Below are 22390 nucleotides of genomic sequence, written 5' to 3'. Positions count from 1 at the left end.
TAACATACCAGTCAAATTCAATTTAGGAATAGGCAATGGTTCCGTTGGAACAGGATGGTAGGAAAACAAAGTAAACATTCCCCGTCCTACTGGAAGGGCCATAGTTCGCTGACACAACTGGAGCAATCTATAATTAAAATAAAAATCAGTATGGAAAGTTTTTAAGCAAAGCATAATTGGAATGTAATCTGTAGGCAAGTGTTTCAAAAGAAGGTGTTATGTATTAGAAGTCACATCAAAGTAAACCCATACAAAGATGGGGGTGAACTACCCAAACCCTTATTTTCATTTTAATCCTTTTGCTCCAATTAGAGACTCAAAGGGGGAAACACATTTCCTTTCCTTGATATCATATTTGCTTTGAATGAAAATCAACTGGTCCAAAAACAAAGCCAACATTTCCCTAAATGTCTAAAAAAGAACCTATAATTTTACTCTAATTGATGGTAACCATTTCAAAGGGAAATATATACTTTTCAGGTCTCCTCACCATGTTATTTTCAGTCTAACTAACTTGAGTCTGTCCATCTGTAACCCTCCTTTGTCCTTTTTGCCAGCACAGTTTCAGAACTGTGCAATTCAGAACAATTTCATGGCCTGTATACAAGGAAGGAAAGGAAGTTGCTATACTGAAGGTGAGTGGATTTCATGATATCTCCAGAGAAACACAAAATTAGTTTTATTTACAAGATAGCTAGGATTTGTAGGACTAATAGCATATATATCAGTTATAGCCAAGATTAAAATGACTTCTGTGGGATATATTCTGAGACAATTACACTACTCTTCAACTTGTTTCTGTGAAAATACACTACATTCCTTTTAGCTCCTTTAGCAATACAAAAATAAATAGGAATTTCAGAAGTTAAGGCAGTTAACATTTTCTCTATAAATAAAGATATTCACCAAGCACACTCTTTTTCTAACTTTACTCACATATAGTTGCCTGTTTGGTTGATTAAAAAGGGAAATTTTCCTCTCCTAAGATTCTTTGGGAAAACTGTCCCAATCAATTTGGAATAAGACCAGGAGTTGCATACCACAGATATTTCGAGAATAAATTTTATAATAAATCCATCATAAAATTATAATAATGAAAACAGTAATACTGTATCCCTTCCATTTAGGAGGTCAAAGATTTTAAGATACATCACAGTAGCATGAGGTACTAAGGAAGAAAAAAATTGCCAATTAAATCGTAACACCTACTGACTGATGTTCATATCCTACATTCAGAGATATTAAAAAGTAAAAATAAATTGGTTTCAGAAAATCAATGAACTAAAGTAGCAAGCGGTCAAGTAATTTATCCAAAATCACCAAGTAGATAGTGACCAAGCATGGCTCCAAAGCCCGTACTCTAACTCGATGTTCTCCCTCAACTTCTCTGCATTTCCTTCTTTAGCTGGGTATATATGGAGAGGAAACAGCAATAGGAGATTATGACCAACTCAGATCTTCAGCAGCCTGTAACTACATGTAGATGATCCTACCCTTCAAGCAGTACCACAGTAAATTACTTTACAATAGTAAATAAGAACTAGAAAACAGTATTGGAAGAATAACAGATGGTAGAAACAAGACAGATAAAGGAAAGGAGAGAACTTAAAATATAAGTGAATTGTCCCAAGAGTTCTGGAATGTCACAGGCATGTGACATTGGTTACTACAGTCTTACAATTTACCAAAGGATAGATGTTAGAAAGGAGAAAAGACAGTAAATATTACCTATCAAAACATCAGGAAAAAAAATACTGTTATTAAGTGTAAGATATATCAAAACAAACAAAAACACCTCAAAATATTTTCCTGATCAAGATATACAAGAATGAGTTGTGTTTTGCTTTATTTGAAAATTTTTGACTCTGAGAAAAATGGTTTTTAATTGACCTTTTTTTAAAGACTCACAATTGTATTTCAAGAGGAGAAGACTCTGAAATACATTTATGTCATCAAATGCCAAAAGATTTTGAAAATATATATGGGTTACTGGGGTTGGGTGAAAATTAAAAATGCACGGTACTTTATAAAGTATCTTTTCAGGGCTTATAGCATAGAAAATAAATAAAAATAAAGGCTCTGACAAGAGATAATATGTTTTCCTTCACCTGTTTTCCTTCTCCTCGATGAATTCATGGTCACTGAGTTCCGGGTACTGAACTACATTGACGCGGACAGGATGCGCACTTTGCAGAAGTCTCCGCACGTCCTGTACTCTTAAATCTTCACTCCATATTAATGACATAACCTCCTGATTCATGTCATTCATGCCATCATCTTCCTCCTCAGTTTCTGTTCCTGAAGGAACATCTGATGAGAGCACCTGAGTAACAGACTTAATTGTAATAATAATTTTAAAGCCAGTCAGCATGCACTTACCGAACACAACGACACACAGGACAATGTTTCATGAGGAGAGATTATCTATGAAAAAATACTCCAAAGCAGAGGTGTATTCAATTACCAACATATACTAGGACTCCCAGAACTATTTTTTTAAAGTACAATTATACTCTGCACTTGGAAACATCCGTTATTGAGTCAAGGGAAAAAATTTAAATTTAGGACAAATCAGGAGGCTGATTCTATTGCAAGAAAACATTCTCAATAAATCATAAAAATCACCTATATCCTAAACAACTACTGCAAGTGGAATTTTAACCCCATTTACTAAAGAAACCACACTAATTTAAATAATGTCTCTTATTGATATAAGCAAAAGAAAACAATGGAAAAATATGATCAAGAGCTGGAGGAAGCTGGACAATAATTTCTTATTTTAGCACTTTAAATAGAAGAGATCATGGCTGGTTTTCACTATTTTCCCCTAAATATGTTCCAAATAAAAATTTTAAAAGGTAAGGAACTGAATGGAGCAAAAAGTGAAGAGTTAAATTCTTTATCATTCTGTCCTCATAAACTGAGCATGTACTTTAATATAAGCCTTACCAGTTCAAATAACTCAGACTTCAACACAGATGTGAATAGCACAAAATTTCATTATCTTTTAAGAAGAATCTTAAACTCCTTCAATAAGATTACTTCCCAGTTGAAATACTAGTTTTGCAACATTTAATATAGAAGCAACATTAGCCTCACTAGATGATCACTTTTAGTTAACAAAAATATTGATTCCTATGAAATATCTAATTTTAAAAGAAACTATTTCTTATAATTGAGTTAGCTATAAAACATAGACCCAAATATGGGCCTCCCTGGTGACCTAGGAGTTAAGTCTCAGTGCTATCATCACTATGGCTGGACTTCAATTCCTGGCAAGGGAGCTGACCTACATATGGTGCAGCAGACCTCTCCTGTCTCGCCTACTGCTCCCCTTAGCAGTGTATGTCATTAAATCCACTTTTTCTGTTCTTCACTCTGTCTCTGGTGAATTCTCTCACCCCTCACACCTCTGTCCTACACCCTAGTTCTTCTATGAAAAAAAAAAAATAAAACATAGACCCAAATGTCTAATAAGATGAATTTAGATGAGTTATATGTAATACAATCACCAATAACTGAACAAATTGAATTTAGATAAAATTTCTTAAATGACATTTAAACACAGATGAGTAATTATCAGTACCATTTGGTTTTAGTGCTATGATGCTAAACTGCTCTCACTCAGAGTAACATAAGAAGTCCAAATGCTAAACACTAATTTTGTTCAAGGAAAGAATAGCTGTATTACTAGCAAAAAAATTTAGTTTCCTGTTTAAAATAGGACAAACACTATGAGTTGTTATTTAAAAGCAGTTTAAGGGCCTCCCTGGTAGCACAAGGAGTTAGGACACAACCTATGAAGCTATCCGCAGCCACTGCAGCATGAGTTCGATCCCCGGCCAGGGAGCAACCCACATGGTGAGGCAGAACTCTCCTGATTCGCCCGCTGCTCCCCTCAGCAGTGTATTTCAATCTGCCTGTTCTGTTCCCCACTCTGTCTCTGGTGAATACTCTCACCCCCTGCATCTCTGGCCTGTACCCCAGTTCTTGTATGCATAAATAAATCTCTAAAAAAAAATAATAAAAGTGATTAAAAAAGAGATGTGCTGGTACAACTCTGCCATAGATCAGGTCTATATGGAAACAACTTCTGTCACAGATCTACTGGGCAACTCTGATGTTAGGAATAAATTCTGATACAAGTTTCAAAAAAGTTTTAATAGCCTAAGATTTAACCTGGATTATAAGCAATTACAATATATTGATTATTATGCTTAGGTTCAAAGGCTAAGAGCTGAACTAAATTTGCACTGTTTTTCTTAGGAACATAAAGTTACGAGGAATGTAACAATATCCTCCCTGATCCTCAGGGAAACAGAATGCTATCATTTTTTTTAAGTTAATAAGAGATTTAGAATACATTTTAAAAGGTCCAGTTTTAAGTTTTAAAAGAGGTTGATTTTAACAGTAGTGAGAGTACCTCACTCTCTATTTGTAGAGTTCTTAGAACCCATTCCTGAACAATCATCAATCTGACAATTTATAAAGGACAGCATTTCAGGAAAGATAATTTTAGTGCCCCGTTTCCTGCAAAATAATTCCTTTACCTGGGGTTTCAGTTTATGTTTATGTGATTAAACAGATGTATTTAGAGTCTACTTAAAAGATTAAATTCAAGAAATCCATCACAAAAGTATTTAAAAGTTATATATTATTTAAATTAAGGATCTATGTGTTCTCCCTTTTTCTATGTAATAATTGCAAAGTCATTAATCACTAAGATGATACAAGTGGGAAAAAGTCATGGTAGCTGCTATGCTGACTCAGCACTTGTCCCAACTCAGGACAAAGAAAGGTCCAGGCAAAATAAAGCTTTCACAAATTATCCTGTTTTCATGTTCAATTTACAATTAGTAAGAGTTGTCCAACTGAAGAGCCATATGACATATAATACAAAAGGTAATCTGCAAACTTGCAAAAAGACATAAAGTAAAATGAATACTTCCACTCTGATTTAAAACTTTGAACTTTCTATACTGAAACTCACAGATTTCCCTTTGGGTAAGTTTCCCTCGCAGGCCTGCTTGGAAAGATCTTGGCGTCCAATCAAGAGACAGACAGCTTCTGGCCAGTCTGAAGCTGGCTGCTCTCGACAGTGATAAATTGCATCTCTGATAGGAAGAGCAATTCCAAAGGGAAGAGTTTCCAAGTCCCTCAAAGTGAAACCTAATGGTGAAAGGAAGTGACAAAATTTTTCATTTAGACCTGCCAAAATCCTAGGCATCCCCTGACTTAAATTAACAAACATCCTGACAAATAAGGAAAAAATTCTTTTCACTCATCTTACTACCAGACCAGTGTCTTGACATTGAGGATTAGCATAAAAAGATCTCTTTTGGGCCTCCCTGGTGGTGCAAGGGTTAAGCGCAGCGCTATGAAGATGTCCGCAGCCTCTGCAATGTGAGCTCAATCCCCAGACAGGGAGCTACCCACATGGCGCAGCAGACCTCTCCTGTCTCTCCCGCTGCTCCCCTCCGCAGTGTATTTCAGTCAGTCTGTCTGTTCTGTTCTCCACTCTGTCTCTGGTGAATCCTCTCACCCCTGCACCTCTGGCCTGTACCCCAGTTCTTGTATGCATAAATGAAAAAAAGATCTTTTAAAAACTCCTAAAAAGATAAACAATGCAACAGGAAAAACACAAAGAAAGAGACATTTCCAGATGAAATGGTCAATAAACATAGGAAAAGATGCTCTATGCAACAAGTGATTCAGGAAATGCACATTAAAGCTACTAGAAAAAAATTTATTTTAAATATTTAAAATGTAGGTTTTTTTCTTATATCACTGTTATTTTTGAACAATATATGATTTCTCCCCTCAGATGTAGTCACCACAGTTCTCATACCAATAAAGCATCCATAGTCCATCACCATATTCCCTTGTGCTCACCCCCCACCCTTACTTTTACCCACTTCCCCCACCCCTATACCTCATATCTGTGGTCAGTTTTCAGGGCTTGTCTTTGCCCCTTTGTTTGGTTTTTCTATATGCCACATATAAGTGAAATCATTAGGTATTTACCTTTTCCCTGATTTATTTCACTTAGCAGCTCCATCCATGTTGCCACAAATGGCATGAGTTTATGTTTTTTAATAGAATAGTATACACCACATATTCTTGATCTATTCATTTGTTTTGGGGCATTTAGGTTATTATATTTTGGCTATTATAATCAGTGCTGCAATAAACACAGGGCTGCAGGTTTCCTTTAGAATTAGTAAGTTTTCACATTCTTTGGGTAGATTCCCAGGAGTGGAATGGCTGGACTGTATAACAGATACATTTCTTAAAAACCACTAGAAAATTTAATGTCACACTTACCTGACAAATATTCAAGTTAATCAATACCAAGTGTCTGCAACTCTGGAGAGTAACAATAATTCTCATGCAGAGCTGGTGATCATATAAACTGGTACAAAAACATTTGGCATGGATAGGTCTATCCCTATCATCCATCAATAATGATTCAGGAATTGTGTATATGACCACAAGTATTAAAATACTCATTAGCAACAATGTTTCATTATGTATACAAAAACAGGAAGGGGAGGAAACAGACCAATTGCTCCATTAGAAGAATGAGTAAGTGGTGATACATTTAAACAATGGATATTATAACAGAGATAAATGGTCTTATGTTACATTGACATAAACAAATCTTTAAAAAATAATATTGAGTGAAAAAAGAAGATCCAAGAAAACATTTATATATAAGTTCAAAAATACAACACTAAGAAATATTAAAGATGCTAAAACTACCATGAAAAACAAGCACAAGTAACACAAAATTTGTACAGGGTAGTGGTTACCTATAGTGGTAGGGTGTGTTGGAGAAGAGTATGTAGGGGTTAAAGGCTTTTCCTCCACTGGCAATGTTCTAACAGTGTAGTATAACTATTTCTAACAGTGGATGACCAGTACATCAGTATTCACTTCGCTGTTATTTTCTCAACACATGCATTTTTTTTGTATGCATACCCTAGATCTTATTTAAAAATTTTTCAGATGCTCAGGTTAAATAAAAACTATTTTTCCTGTAAGGATCTTGTAAGTTTTACATTATACATTATTTATATACATTGATTGTTAACATAGAAAGTTGACTGAGGTAAAAACATTTCCTTGTATGAGAGAATAAACGTATATTAATTATTTAATATACAAATGGGTAGAACTGATTCAGTGATTCTCAGCACATGTATTCTATCTGTAATATCATATGGCAATTACTGTAATTGGCAAAGGGACATACAATAAAGAACAGTAAAAACCTATATCATTTAGAACACTCTTTAAATACAAATTCAGAAACATCCTTAATGTTCATTAAAGTATTACTTTCTAGCATACTAGTTTATAATATCCTTATTTTTTTATATTGTTATAACATCATTTTTAACTTTGCTCTTTTAAGTAATTTTTGGAAAAAAAAAATTCTTTAAAAATTTGTTCAAGTTAAAACCCAGGAGAATGAACTGTGAGAATAGAAAACTCTTCCTCTCTTTCCCTCTTCCAAGCTGATCCTTCATTTTGGTACCTAAAATACCTGGCCTCTATCATTCAAAAGCATACTCTAAAACACTTACACAATTATATTTGTATTCTGCCAGAAATACTGAATTCTGATACAATGGTCAAATTTAAATGTGTAGAGAGTGAGTTCTCCAGAGGCTAGTCTAGATAGCTACAGCCATGGCCGGTTTAAGATGATTGGCAAATAAAGAATCTTTACCCACAAACAGACAAAAAGTTGGTGTCCCAGTTATTACTTATGGAACTTGTAGATTGTCAGGGAAAGGAAGTATGGTCTGAATGGAACACAATTATGAACCTCTGGGACCCTCTCTTAGAGCCAGAGCCTCTCTCTTTTTTTTTTTTTTAAAGATTTATTTATTTATACAAGCACTGGGTACAGTCAGAAGCGTGGGAGGGTGAGAGAATTCACTAGAGCCAGAGCAGGGAGCAGAACAGGCAGAAGGACCGAAGCACACTGCTGAGGGGAGCAGCGGGTGGTAGAAGAGGTCTGTGAGCCATGTGGGACCCGCCCCCGGAGGCCAGGGATCAAAACCCGTGGCGCTGCAGAGGCTGCGGGCAGCTTCGCAACCCAGCACTCAACCGCTGCGCCACAGAGGAGGCCCAAGAGTCCCTCTTTTGTCATGCTTCACAATTCTAGTTCACTTTGAGGATGCAGGTTCTAGTTAGGAAAGAGGTATTCAGGGAAAGCAAGGGTATCTCACTGGTATTTCAAAGACAAATAAAAAGTCACAAAGGTTACCTTACCTACATTAGTCATCCACACAACTAGTCTTTCAGCTAGACTAGTAACTGACGTAGAATGCCTGAAACTAAACCTGTAAGAGAACAAAACAGTTATAAAACAGAACAATATAACACAACAAATAGTTTCATATTTTTTAATATAAAAGCACAAGTGAATAAAAGTCACCTGTTTTCTTCTTGTTCTGCTTGCAATTTTTGTGGGGCTAAAAGACAAAAAAAATTAAACTTTATTTTGATAGTTATACTGGCAAAAAAAATCTTATAACATGTAAAAATTGCACAGAAATAAATCATTAGCAATTCCTAAGCAGTAATCTGGTAGGCTAGAAAGCATAATAATTTCTTTAAGGCTAAAGTAGTCCCTGTTAGGTACAGAAAATAGTTTGTTAAATTCTATGAAAATCAATGGTGGACTATAAACTAGAAAAGTGCAATGCTGGACCATCACCTATAAAACAAGACAAAGGACATGGCCGCTAAAGCAAACAAAATTTTTTAGAAAATTTTTTAATCTCAACTCTTACAGCCAATCAACATTTTAAAAAATCTGTTTTGAAAAACCTAACATTACACTGACTTACCTGTAGTTATTCTGGATAAATACGGTGATGATTCATCAGAAACAGAACTCTCATCACCAAGTATGTAAAGTGCAATACTCTGCATGAGGAGAACATTGAGATTTTTAAACAACTGACGTTTAAGTATATATACAACAGATACCTGAATAAGAACATACAATGTTGGCCAGATTTCTTTTTTCTCATCAAAGTTAAAAGGACCGGGTTTCATTATGTATCACTTCACTTGAAAGTCAAAATTTTCCAAGAACCTATAGATGAAGTTAAGGACTTATTATATAGAAAAATGCATTCATTTTAGGTGTAGAACTTCAAGTTTTGATAAACATTATATAATGATATAAACATTATTACTATAATAATACAGGATATTTTCATCATACCATAGAGATCCCTAGTGTCCTTTATAGTCAATCCACTTCTCTTAATACCCAGCACCAGAAACTCATTTGATTTCTTTCCCTACAGATTTACCTATTTTACAATATCATATAAATGAAATCGAAGAATATATAGTCTTATGTATCCTAATTTAGTTCAGCATAACTTTGAGACGCATCCATATTATTACATGCATCGGTAGTATATTATTTTTTACTGCTGAGTAGTATTCGATTACAAAGGTACAAATTTTGTTTACTCAAACAGAATTTGGCTTGTTCATAGGTTTGCAGCAACTGTGAGTGACATTGCTATAAACATTCATATACAAGTCTTGTGTAAGAATGTATTTTCATTCTCTTTGGTAAATACCAAGGAGTAGGACTGTGTTGTCTTATGATAACTATAAAATCTAACTTTATAAGAACTTTTTCATCAAAATACTGTGCTATTTTTGCAGTTATAAGCTAATTATAAGAGTTTTAGTTGCTCACCAAAACTCTGACTTTTATCTGTTCAAGTAGGTATCTAATAGTAACTCAATGTGACTTTAAATAGTTTATACACTATTATCTTCATTTACAAACAATACAAAAAATATATAAACCAATTTATTTGACTAAGGATCATCTGCTCAAGAGAGGTAATTTTTTTTCAGGGTTTATTCAAAAATAAATAAAGGCAATTATTGAAAAAAGAAGATCTTACTAAGAAACATTCATTTTTATTTTTTTTTTAATTTTTTTTAAAGAGGTATGTATTATTTATTTGTTTATACATGTACTGGGTACAGTCAGAAGCGCGGGAGGGTGAGAGAATTCACCAGAGCCAGAGCGGGGAGCAGAGCAGGCAGAAGGACCGAAGTACACTGCTGAGGGGAGCAGCGGGCAGCAGGAGAGGTCTGCGCGCCATGTGGGACCCTCCTCCGGTGGCCGGGGAGCAGCCGGGGATCGAACCGGCGCCGCAGAGGCCGCGGGCAGCTTCAAACCCAGTGCTCAACCGCTGCGCCACCGGGGAGGCCCGAAACATTCATTTTAAAACTGTGAATTGCCTCAATCCATTTTGAAAATAGGCAGGATTAACTATCAAGATAAAACATCTTTATTTACTACATCTCTCTATGTCCTCACCCTAAATTTTGAGGAGTGAAGCAAAGACATAGATAAGACAAAGAAAAAATACATTAAACTCTATAAAGAGTTCAAAATACTTAGCACATAATACAAACACAACACAATGTATTTTTATCTCAGTTTTTTATACTGTCATTTACATTATTCAAAAATACCACAGTAAAAAGAAAAAAAGATAGTCTTCTTCTAAGTGAGGAAATGTACATAAAGTTGCCTGAAGATAAAAAGCCACTAATAAATGTTAGATTATTTCCTTCCCTACCCATCTCTCATTTTAGACAGAAGAGAGACAGTACCCTCTTACATATACATATACTTACTATATGACCATCATCCCACCTCTGGGTATCTACTCTAAAGAAATAAAAACATATTCACACAAAAACTTGGACATGAATGTTTACAGCAGCTGGAGTCATAACTGGAACCAAGCCAAACATCTTCAAAGGGTGAGTGGATGAAGCAATGTGCTATTGCCATCCATGGGACTAGCACACAGCAGTGAAATATAACAAACTAATGATACAGGCAACAATTTGGATGAATCTCAAAAGCATGAGAGAATTTTGTAGGAGGTAAAACTGTTCTGTATCCTAATTAGGGTGGTGATTATATGAACCTACAAGTTTACCAGAACTCACAGAAGTGTACACAAAGTGAAAAAAGGTTAATTTTCTGTATAATTTTTTTAAATTATTGTAAAAAAAAATATAAACAAATGAAGCAACACTCTGGATACTTACCAAGACTACAAGCTTGCTTCTTTCACAGATTCCAGGGAGGTAAGGATAGGGTGGCATTTCTTCACCCTTCAGACACGAACTCACCCATTGATAAATACTTGGTGGTTCAGAAGTAAAAAATGATGGGTGCTGCATAAATCCTGTTTGACCTTAAAATTAGATAAATATTCACACTAAAAGAAAAGTGATCAACAGCACCTGTCATTTAGAAACAGAATAACATTTTTCCATATGCTCCAAAATGCCTCATGCCACAGTAAGTAACTGACTATATTATAAGATGTAGAATTTTTTTTTTTTTTTATAGAGGCATGTTTTATTTATTTATTTGTTTGTTTGTTTTGTTTATACATGCACTGGGTACAGTCAGAAGCGCGGGAGGGTGAGAGTGTTCACCGGAGCCAGAGCGGGGAGCAGAGCAGGCAGAAGGACCGAAGTACACTGCTGAGGGGAGCAGCGGGCGGCAGGAGAGGTCTGCGCGCCATGTGGGACCCTCCTCTGGTGGCCGGGGAGCAGCCGGGGATCGAACCGGCGCCGCAGAGGCTGCGGGCAGCTTCGCAACCCAACGCTCAACCGCTGCGCCACCGGGGAGGCCCTAAGATGTAGAATTTAAACGACCATTATTCTAACCCATCCTGGGTAAAAATTTAGCAGATTCTTATGCTCAAGGTATATAAAGAATCTAACCAAAATTTTTGCCTAATCCTGAAAGTGAAAAAGCAAGAGACACCCAGGATCTCGCTTTGTTCTAATAATTGGGACCCAATCTTAAGTCCCTTTAGCTCAGACCTGGGATATTCTATTTGTGCTGTCCAATATGGCAACCACTAGTGAGCACGTGAAATGCAATTAGTACAACCAAGGAATTGAATTTTTAATACTAGTGAAATGAAATAACATTGTTAGGAGCTACTGCATAGCATGGGTCCAGGACAAAGTATTCTTGGCAGTTAGAAATGGGTACTATTTTTCCACACGCTTAATAAGTTATGATACTATTGAGAACAGTGACACCTGAAGATCATTGGTGTCTCTCAAGGAAAGAATTTCATGAAAAACACCAAAATAAGTCAGCAACAAAATTAGGAAGTAATAGGACAGTACACTGCAAGAGGCAGTGGGCAGTCTCAGAAAGTGGGAGAGCTGCCCTGACTGAGCAGTAGAGCGGTAGTGTTTTTAAGGTTCTTTCTTTCTGGGTAAAGAGGAGTTCCTCTTAATTATGCACACCTTGCTCTCATCACCCCTCCCGATTTCCAGACTAATTGAAACTACCCCTCCTTCCCTCTTTTCGAGTCTAGGGGAAACAGTAGTTTTAAAAGACTCTTCCCAGGCCTCCTGTACCTGCCAGACCTTATCTAGTCCTGGAAACAAAGTGATAGCCTAGCTGGACTGGAGGACTGCAGAAACACAGCTCTGCTCCTTTGGAGGAGTATATGAAAGCCCTTTCCTATCCCTACTACCCCTTCTAGTCAGAAATCAAACACTACAAACTAAAATCTGCCAGGTGGAAAGACAATGCCTCTGACTTAGAATCTGTTGACCTTAAAAAGACATCAGACAACAAAACAATAGAAACAAAACAAAAGAAGAGAAGGGCGGAAAGAGTATCCTCACAGACAAAGCTACCTGTATCTCTCCAATAATCCTGCACTCTTACTTAAACCTACCCTCACAGTTCTGCCAGAGAAGGAAACAGTGGGAGAAAGTAAAGCATCATGGTTTTTGTAGTTTGTGTACATGTGAAAAGTGTCTCATTTAAATAGAGTTCTAAATATTAACAAAACCAACTGCAAGAAATAAATTTAACCACTATTCACTGAGAAAGATACAAGCAAAAGTCACTACAATGTAAAATTCTTAAATGGCATACTTACCTTGATCAATTGTACACACCTGTCCAGTAGTTCTGACAAGTGTTGGGTAATCTCTATAGTAATGATCTACATAAGGTTCCAATTTTAAGTCCCTAAAACAGTAAAGAACACATAAAAATAAATAATAATGAAAGTATAGCATTTCTTTCCCACAATTAGAATGATTTAGCAGTTTCACTTTTCAGTTTAAAAAAGATAACAACGAGGGCCTCCCCGGTGGCGCAGCAGTTGAGCGCTGGGTTGCGAAGCCGCCCGCAGCCTCTGCAGTGCCGGTTCGATCCCCGGCCACCAGCAAGGGTCCCACATGGCTCGCAGACCTCTCCTGCCACCTGCTGCTCCCCTTAGCAGTGTACTTCGGTCCGTCTGCCTGCTCTGCTCCCTACTCTGGCTCTGGTGAATTCTCTCACCCTCCCGCACTTCTGACTGTGCCCAGTGCTTGTATAAATAAATAAATAAATCTTTTTTTAAAAAAAAAAAAAAGATAGCAATGAAAACAGTAAGATAAAAAATAATCAAACCTAGTATTTATTTTATTTCTGAATTTTAAAGTGCACAATATGACAAATGCAACCCAAAATACTTTTGCCAAATTTAGTAGAGGTAAAACTAGAGTAAAGACCCTGTACCTAGTTTCTCCTATTACTTATTAGCTGTGTAATATTCTGCAAGTCATCTCTATGAATCTCAGTATTTGTTTCTAGAAAATGGGGAAACACCAGTTTACTCACTCTGAAGTTTTGCAGATTAAATAAGATAATATACGTAGGAAAAGATCCCTTTTATAAAATGCAAAACATTATGCAAATGTTACTTATTTCAGAGAATCATGACTAGGGTTTGGAAAATTTTTTATTACAAAAAAAATTCATGGCCTTCCCCGGTGGCGCAGTGGTTGAGCGCTGGGTTGCGAAGCTGCCTGCAGCCTCTGCAGCGCCGGTTCAATCCCCGGCCACTGGGTGAGGGTACCACATGGTGCGCAGACCTCTCCTGCCGCCCGCTGCTCCCCTCAGCAGTGTACTTCGGTCCTTCTGCCTGTTCTGTTCCCCGCTCTGGCTCTGGTGAATTCTCTAGCCCTCCCGTGCTTCTGACTGTACCCAGTGCTTGTATGAATAAATAAATAAATCTTTAAAAAAAAAAAAAAAAATTCATGACAGCAATAATTTGTAATAAGAGAAACTGATGAGGGCCTCCCTGGTGGCGCAGGCGGTTGGGCACAGCGCTGTGACACTATTTGCAGCCTCTGCAGCACCAGTTCAATGCCCGCTAGCCTAGGAGCAACCCACATGGTGAGCAGACCTCTCCTGTCTCGCCCACTGCTCCCCTCACCAGTGTATTTCGTCAGTCTGCCTGTTCTGTTCCCCGCTCTGTCTCTGGTGAATCCTCTCACCCTCCTGTGCAACTGGCCTGTATCATGGTTCTTATATAAAAAAATAAATCTTTTTAAAAAAAAGAGAGAGAGAAACTGATGAGCAATTAAAATTGTCATGTCTTACAAAATGTCAGAATCTCAAGGAAAATCACAGAAATTAGAAAATGTACTGTAATCTTAATTTGGAGGTAGACATTTCAATTCATATTTTATTTATTTATTTTTTTTTTTTTATAGAGGCATGTTTTATTTATTTATTTATTTGTTTGTTCATTTGTTTTGTTTATACATGCACTGGGTACAGTCAGAAGCGCGGGAGGGTGAGAGAATTCACCAGAGCCAGAGCGGGGAGCAGAACAGGCAGAAGGACCGAAGTACACTGCTGAGGGGAGCAGCGGGTGGCAGGAGAGGTCTGCGCACCATGTGGGACCCTCCTCCGGTGGCCGGGGAGCAGCCGGGAATCGAACCGGCGCCGCAGAGGCTGCGGGCAGCTTCGCAACCCAGCGCTCTACCGCTGCGCCACCGGGGAGGCCCGACATTTCAATTCAAATTTAAGTTTCTCTATCACTGAGTCACAAAGGTACTAATACCTAAATATGATCTTTAGAACTGAGTGCCAAACACAAAGTGCTAAAAATGCTGCTACAACGTATTAACCGAACAACCTTATTGTGGATCAAAAGAACCAGTTACAATTTATAGCAAAATACTACAGCTAGTAAATACTATTCTTGTTCTCAGAAACAAACATAGGCAACTTTCCTTACCATTGAACTATGGATCATAAAACCAACCTATGTGATAATTTATATATGTAAATTATGATTTTATTAACCATATGAACTATTTGAATACAGGTATTATTCCAAAACAGCAAGTGTTATAGAATTTCCACCATAATGCAGCCATCCATCTTATCAAAATGAAAAGGATAAACAGATTACCCCCACTGTTTAACACACTAAGACTAATCTTAGAACAAAGACCAGAAATCTCAGTCCAGCCCATAAGGTCCTTACTTAGCCAATATCTTCAAATAATTCTGTGGTTTACAGGAATTATAAACCATAGAGTTTCTAGAGTTTAGAAAACTCTAGTTTTCTAAAGAGGTAGATTTCAGAAATTCACTTACAAGATCCCTATAACATTCATAGCTATGATAGTCACCTACAGACCTCTAGGCAGCTGCTAATCTACAAGCAATATTTACCTTGCCAACTGAACAAGAAGGCCAACAAGTGAACGAATTCCTTCGCCCATTAGGGTATTCAACTTAAACTCCTCATAGACAAGGTGAAGCACAAAAAAGATGGCAGGTATATGAGTGAAGAGAAGTGTAGAAGAATCCAGACTGAGATTCTGTGAAAAATCCTCATCTTTCACATGTGAAACTTCCAGAGGGCTCAAACATAAAGATCGATTCAAAAGATGAGATTCAACATTCTGGTGATAGTCTGAATTTAGTAAATATTCCCAGTCCTGAGAAGAATAAAGAAGGATAATAATTTTTAAAAGAAGCCTCCCTGTAATGTCATCATTTAAAAATATATAAATCAATTCAAGTTTCATTTTCACTGTAAGTTGACCTACAAATATGAAAAAAATTCATAATGCTGAAATATCAAGACCAACATCAACAATTTCCAGATGCCAGTGATAAACATTAAGATAAGTCATCTTTAAAACTATTGGAAAAATTTTAGTTATACGGTTTTAGGGAAGAGACTTTGGGTGAAGACTCCAACTAAGATAAAAACTGAGAGAGAAAGTTAAAAGGTTATCTCAGGTGATGCCCTATGGAGAGAAGGAAAGAATGGAAGCCAAATGTAGGCAGACAGGTTTACTGACATCTCCACTGATTTGTGTTTTGAAAAAGGTCTACTTATACCCAGTTTGCATATAGATCTATGCTTATAAGATGCTGGGGCTAGTAATGTAACCTAATTATTAACTGAATTTTATATTCAGATTGACTATACTACATTTAACAAATATTGAGTCTGGATCCAATTTGTGATTTATTGCTGAAAGAATATAATCTATGCTATTTTCAGATCTTGAAATTTACTGGTATTTTTGCAAAGCTTAATACAATGTGTTATTTTAACTTTAAAACTCTTGGAACAGATACAAAACTAACCATCAAAGTAGCAAAGCAATAAATTGGACAACCAAAATAAAAAATTCTTTTCATCTAAATAGGGAGAAAATATTTCCAAAGCACGTATTTGCCAAAGAACTCATATCCAAAATACATAAAAAATGTCTATGACTCAATAAATATTTTTTAAGTCCAATTAAAAAGAGGTGGAAAGACTTGAAGAGAATCTTCACAAAAATATATAAGTAGGTAATGAAAAAGTATTTAATATCATTAGTCATGAGGGGAAGGCAAATTAAAACCATTAAGAGAAACTAGATCAAAATGAAAAAGACTGACGACAGCAAATACTGGCCAAGATATAAACAAGAGAAACTCTATTTACTATTACTGGTAAGAGAACAACATAGCACAATCGGTTTGGGAACCAGCAATGATCCAACAATTTCACTGCTTAGTTGTTACCCAAGAGAATTGAAAATGTATGTCCACTAAGACTTACTACTGAAAGTTAATAGCAACTTTATTCATAGTAGACAAATAATGGAAATAGGCTAAATGTTTTATCAGCAGAAGACTAAAAAAACAAATTATAGTATATGTACCACTCAGTAGTACTAAAAAGGCAGAAACTACTGATATCTACATTAACATAGATGAATCTCAAAAACAATATGCTGAAAAAACCTTCCTTATATGTAAAGATTACATACTATATTATTCACTATATAAAAGCTCTAGAATAGGCAGAAATAACATATGGTAATAGAATTCAAATCAGTGCTTGCTTCAAGAAGAGAGGAAGGGAATGATTAAAAATGACACAAAGGAACTTTATGGAAAGGTGGAACAGTTTTGTTTCTTAAGAGGGGTGTCAGTTACATGAGTATTAATTTGTAAAAATTGATCAAACTGTATACTTAGGCTATGAACATTTCATTTGTGTAAATTATACCTCAATTTTTAAAAAATGGAGACTACTTAAGAAGATACATATGTAGTCTGATACATTTAGAACCTAAACTGGAGAAATACTGCATTAAAAGGTAAATGCTGTCACTTTAGATGATTAATTGGCAATAAAATATCTAAAAACCCAAGCATAAATCATGCAGCATGTGTATGTTTAATAACTTTCAAATAATCATTAAAAATAAAAGTAAATAACCACAGAAAATAACAGATGCTACTCTTCAAAATAACTTATTCACGTTAAAATAAAGCTAAAGGTGTTAGAAATATATACACAAATCAATAGGAATACCAACAAAATGGAAGACTAGTACTAATATACATAAATTAACTTATACTAGCAAGAAATAATTCTTACATCATCAGATCCTGTCTCCGAAGGCCTTGCTTTCTTCGGTGCAATCACTGGAGAAAGCGACCCTTCAAAGTCAAACTGGAAGATAATGCCAAAAGACAAAACCAAAATCACATGAATTTACCATTGTCAAGTGATCAACTTAAAAGGTTCAAAAATCAGTTTCAGCAATTATGGAAAGTCATCAAAGCTCATTCTTTTCATCTAGAAAAACATAGCACAATAACTATTTCCTAGGGTTGTTGTAAAGATTAAATGAAATCATGTATAAAAAGCATCCAGTACAGTGCCTGGCTCACAGATAGTGCAAAAGCAGTTTCCTCCCTTATTTCTGTAATGAAAAAGGTCATGACTCTTTTAGAACAAGGACCTTTTAGCCAGATTCAAAATCTTCCAAGTCTCAAAGGATCAACCCAATGTTAGCAATGCATTAGAAATAAGTAGGCATTTAAAGTCCATCTAGAGTGGGCAGTCTAACAATTCTATGGCAGAGACAGGCGCAAGTAGGTACTTTTGACTTAGTAATCCCAAGTTCAATTCTTGGGAAATGACTAGCGATATAAGAGAATGTATGCAAATTACTCATAAGGAAAAAACATTCAATTATAGCTAGTGGTTAGTTATGATAAAATTACATGATAGCCTATTACAGGATAAAATAAGGGTGGTTTTTTTTGAAAAATTTTAATGATGTGAAAATTTTTCATTGATTTCATAATTATCAAAATGTAATAACAAAAAACATTCAGAGTGGTTATCTCAGTAATATTTTCTCCTTAATTCCTACATTTTCCAAGACATGGTAGTCCTAGGAATGATATACAAAGCCAAGTGGAAACCACCAATACCAAAGATACTACCCAGCTAATTTTGTAAAAAAAAACTATTATGGGCCTGTAAGAACATTTCTGGGAAGTGAGGTGAGGGATCCAATATTATATCATTAACAAAGGAGATAGCTTGGTTAAAGCATTTTAAATCTGCCTCAAGCCAAACCTTCTTCCTCACAGATTAAGCAATATGTATATGAAAACCAAGTCTGGCTTCAAGAATAATACTAAGGGCCTCCCCTGATGGCACAGTGATTGAGCACTGGGTTGCGAGGCTGCCCACAGCCTCTGCAGCGCCAGTTCGATCCCCGGCCACCGGCAAAGGGCCCACAAAAAAAAAAAAAAAAAAAAGAATAATACTAAGCCATGGATCAGAAGACACAGTCTAGGCCTGTTTTGAACATATCTCTAGTTCTGTGATCACTGATTCAGTTTCTTCATCAATAAAACCAAAATTATTACTACGAATCCTATCATAACTTGCAGTCATTTTAGAAAGATGAAATGAGAAACAGTCAAGTGTGTTTTACCATGTTATAAAAACTCTACTGTAATTACTAATAAAATTTTGTTATTAAATATTAAATTTATAATATGTATACAATAAGCTTTAGTATCATTCCATTTTGTTGAACAAGGTATGCCTATTAATAAACTGACCTGTTATATACCTAGAATAATGTATTATGAATCATGCAAACATTACATTGATAACAACAGGATAATTCAAGAATAAAAACAAGTTTATGTACTTACATTTCGGGTCCACGCTAACCGGTCTGTGTTATAACCCATCATGTTCATGAGACAAGTAACAAATAAATTCCACTCTGAGTGATAACTGGGTCCTCCGGGAGCACTGTGGACACTGTACCACTTGACAAGCATCTGAACAGCTATCTCTTTTGGCAGGATAAACTTAATTGCTTGCAAACATGTTTGCACTATTAAAGGTAAAGATTGATTTCAGTGTACTTCGTATACATGCATTTCTCTTCCCCTTTAAAAATAATATTTTTTAACTACCACCATGTAAAGGTCAATTACTGTGAAAAGAAAACTGGCATTTAAGAGCCTAGGGGATGCAAACATTGCCTAGTCAATCATTTGCCATTTAAACCAACCACTGAATTCAACAGGTCTTACAAGAGGTCTCAGGCAGTTTTACAATCATTAACTTTGGAGCAGAAATACTGTGACCAAATAGCACAGTTTACCTGAGACAGAACTGATTTATAAGTACTGTCAAGCAATTTATTAACAGTTCCCAATTTCACTCTCAAAAATGTCCCCATTTGGACAGAAATTAAAGGTCAGTCTATTAAAAGCACACAATTTCTACATGAATAAATTCATATGAATCATTGCTTAAATATGTCAGTAAATATCTAACATTCAATATATGCATCATCAAATTACAATGCTTAACTAGCATTAAAGGATGTTTCAAATGAATGAACATACCTATTAATCAAAGCTTTCTAACTTTTAATCATTTCTGATAGCATTTAGTTTCTAAAATGTTTTCTTAGATCGCACCAGCATTCTTACATTTTTTGGCAAATTCTTTGAATTCTAAAGCTTCTTTACTATTCAATGTTCAGATATATTCTCACCCAGTATTTTCCAAATAGCATTTCAATACTAATTCAAGGAGACACCAATCTTATTAAAATATTTTATATTTTGACTAAAATATTAAGTTTTATTCAGTTAAACCAATGCCATTAATTTCTCAATTTACCTGAAATTAAGAGATTTCTTTTGAATTAAAAACCATCAAATTACCAAAAACTACTTTGGTTGCTTAGACTTCCTGTTACTCAATTTGTTGATGCATGCCCATAAATTGTAATATATTGTAAAGATAAAATAAATCACAGAGAAACAGAACTATCACATCCTTCACATGTACCCACAGCCTTACAACATACATGGAATGGACATTATACAGTGCCCCTCAGTTCTTTATAGCTTTTCTGCAAGTAAAATACCCATGGTTTCAAAAATAACAAAATTTTAAAGCCCCAATTTTTAGTGTAAAATTATTAATATAAAAAAAAGTCAGCAACTACTCCAGATCTGGTAAACCAAACTGAAACTACAAACAAGTGAGGTCTGATTTTCAACCATACCTAATTCAGAGGTGGCAATTTCAGGAATAGTGATCCTAACCATGGAGCCATTACTCAGTTCCTAGTGAAAAGAACAGAAACAAAAAGAACAAGTATAGAATTTATGCATTAAAGTCTTTGAATGTCTTAAAAATAGCTGATGCTTTACAAGACTTTACCTATCAAAGCAAAATTCAATAAAATATGTGGAAAACAAGTAATATTTTCAAAAAGAACTGAGCACTTCAAAATTTCAGAAACTATGAATGTGCTTATCTGTAAAACCAAAATTCTCATTTTAATAGTGTCTAATTTTTATAGACACTAAAATTCACCATCACCAAAGGAAACTTAAAAAGACAAAAATGCTGTTAATATAAAATTCAACTGATTAAAGAAGCTTTGTTTTCAATCACTTTTAATATAAAAACCTTTAAAAAGTGGGCCTCCCCTGGTGGCGCAGGCGGTTGAGTGCAGCATTGTGAAGCTGTCCACAGCCTCTGCAGTGCCCGTTTGATCCCGGCCGGCTGGCGAAGGTCTCATGTGGCAGGGCAGACCTCTCCTGTCTCGCCCGCTGCTCCCCTCAGCAGTTTATTTCGTCAGTCTGCCTGTTCTGTTCCCTATTCTGTCTCTGGTGAATTCTCTCACCCTCCCACGTATCTGGCCTGTACCCTGGTTCTTGTATAAAATAAATAAATAAATCTTTAAAGAAAAAAAAAAAAAACCTTTAAAAAGTTAAACAGAGGGCCCTCCCTGGTGGCACAAGGGGTTAAGATGCAACCTATGAAGCTGTGTGCAGCCACTGCAGCATGAGTTCGATTCCCTGGCCGGTCAGGGAGGTGACCCACATGGCGCAGCAGACCCCTCCTGACTCACCCGCTGCTCCCCTCAGCAGTGTATTTCAGTCTGTCTGCCTGTTCTCTTTCCCCACTCTGTCTCTGGTGAATCCTCTCACCTCCCTGCATCTCTGGGCTGTACCCCAGTTCTTGTATGCATAAATAAATAAATAAATAAATCTTTAAAAAAAAATTTTTTTAAAAAGTTAAGCAGAATTATAAAGTAAAATAGTGCAAAAACAACACAAAGAGATTTCAAAAATTATGGAAAATGCTTTCATTTTTCAGACAAAATCTTGCATTCTGACAAATCTGAAATGACATTATTTCTTGGAAAGTTACCTAATCTTTTAAAAATAAATATACTTACTAAGGTAACTCTGTTATGGACAGGATCTCTTATAGAATGAATGTAAGTTCCAAGCTGTTGGAAAGTACATTCTTCATTATAGAGTGAGTCATGAAGTTTTGAAGAATCCCTTAGTTCGGGAACTGGGGATAACAGAACCACCTGTAAAAAGTCAGAAATACAACACGTATGAAGAATTTTTTTAGAAATTAATTATTTCTTTTTTAGGTATGGCCTAATAGTTCTATAGAATGATTTAAAAATCTTTCTGCTCTAGAAATGAAGTATCATGCAGCAGATCAAGGTCCCCACCAAAAGCAACAGAAAAATTAGGTAAAACTGCAAAGCCTCTGATGCACTGGACTGCTGTGGAGACAACTTGCACCTGAGGGGCAAGATCTGTGAGAGAAAGACGGGATTCACAGGGAAACAGTCCACAATTCTCTGGGCATTTGCAATATTTGATTGT

At 35.9% G+C, this 22390-nt stretch overlaps 1 protein-coding gene across 7 annotated transcripts in view; it reads right to left on the bottom strand.

Moving 5' to 3' along the window:
- ANAPC1 (anaphase promoting complex subunit 1) overlaps nt 1-22390 on the bottom strand; it is a 73214-nt gene that overhangs the window by 26805 nt on the left and 24019 nt on the right. For 6 of the 7 annotated variants that reach the window (XM_054701862.1, XM_054701858.1, XM_054701863.1 and 3 more), the window contains 13 exons: nt 21943-22083; nt 20758-20818; nt 19379-19566; nt 17796-17870; nt 15575-15843; nt 12996-13087; nt 11122-11270; nt 8865-8943; nt 8450-8486; nt 8284-8354; nt 4991-5169; nt 2109-2335; nt 9-127 (listed from right to left, as the gene is read on the bottom strand). In XM_054701862.1, coding sequence (XP_054557837.1) covers nt 9-127; nt 2109-2335; nt 4991-5169; nt 8284-8354; nt 8450-8486; nt 8865-8943; nt 11122-11270; nt 12996-13087; nt 15575-15843; nt 17796-17870; nt 19379-19566; nt 20758-20818; nt 21943-22083 — 1687 coding nt within the window. The remainder of the gene's footprint in view (nt 1-8; nt 128-2108; nt 2336-4990; nt 5170-8283; nt 8355-8449; nt 8487-8864; nt 8944-11121; nt 11271-12995; nt 13088-15574; nt 15844-17795; nt 17871-19378; nt 19567-20757; nt 20819-21942; nt 22084-22390) is intronic. The other variant, XM_037527824.2, reaches the window with a different exon arrangement.

Source organism: Talpa occidentalis, unplaced genomic scaffold, assembly GCF_014898055.3.
Source record: "Talpa occidentalis isolate TD23 unplaced genomic scaffold, MPIMG_talOcc4v2.1 talOcc4.5, whole genome shotgun sequence".
In the NCBI taxonomy this organism is placed as follows: Eukaryota; Metazoa; Chordata; class Mammalia; order Eulipotyphla; family Talpidae; genus Talpa; species Talpa occidentalis.
The sequence above is the reverse complement of the archived record's forward strand: the minus strand, read 5'-3'. Positions and strand labels throughout refer to the sequence as shown.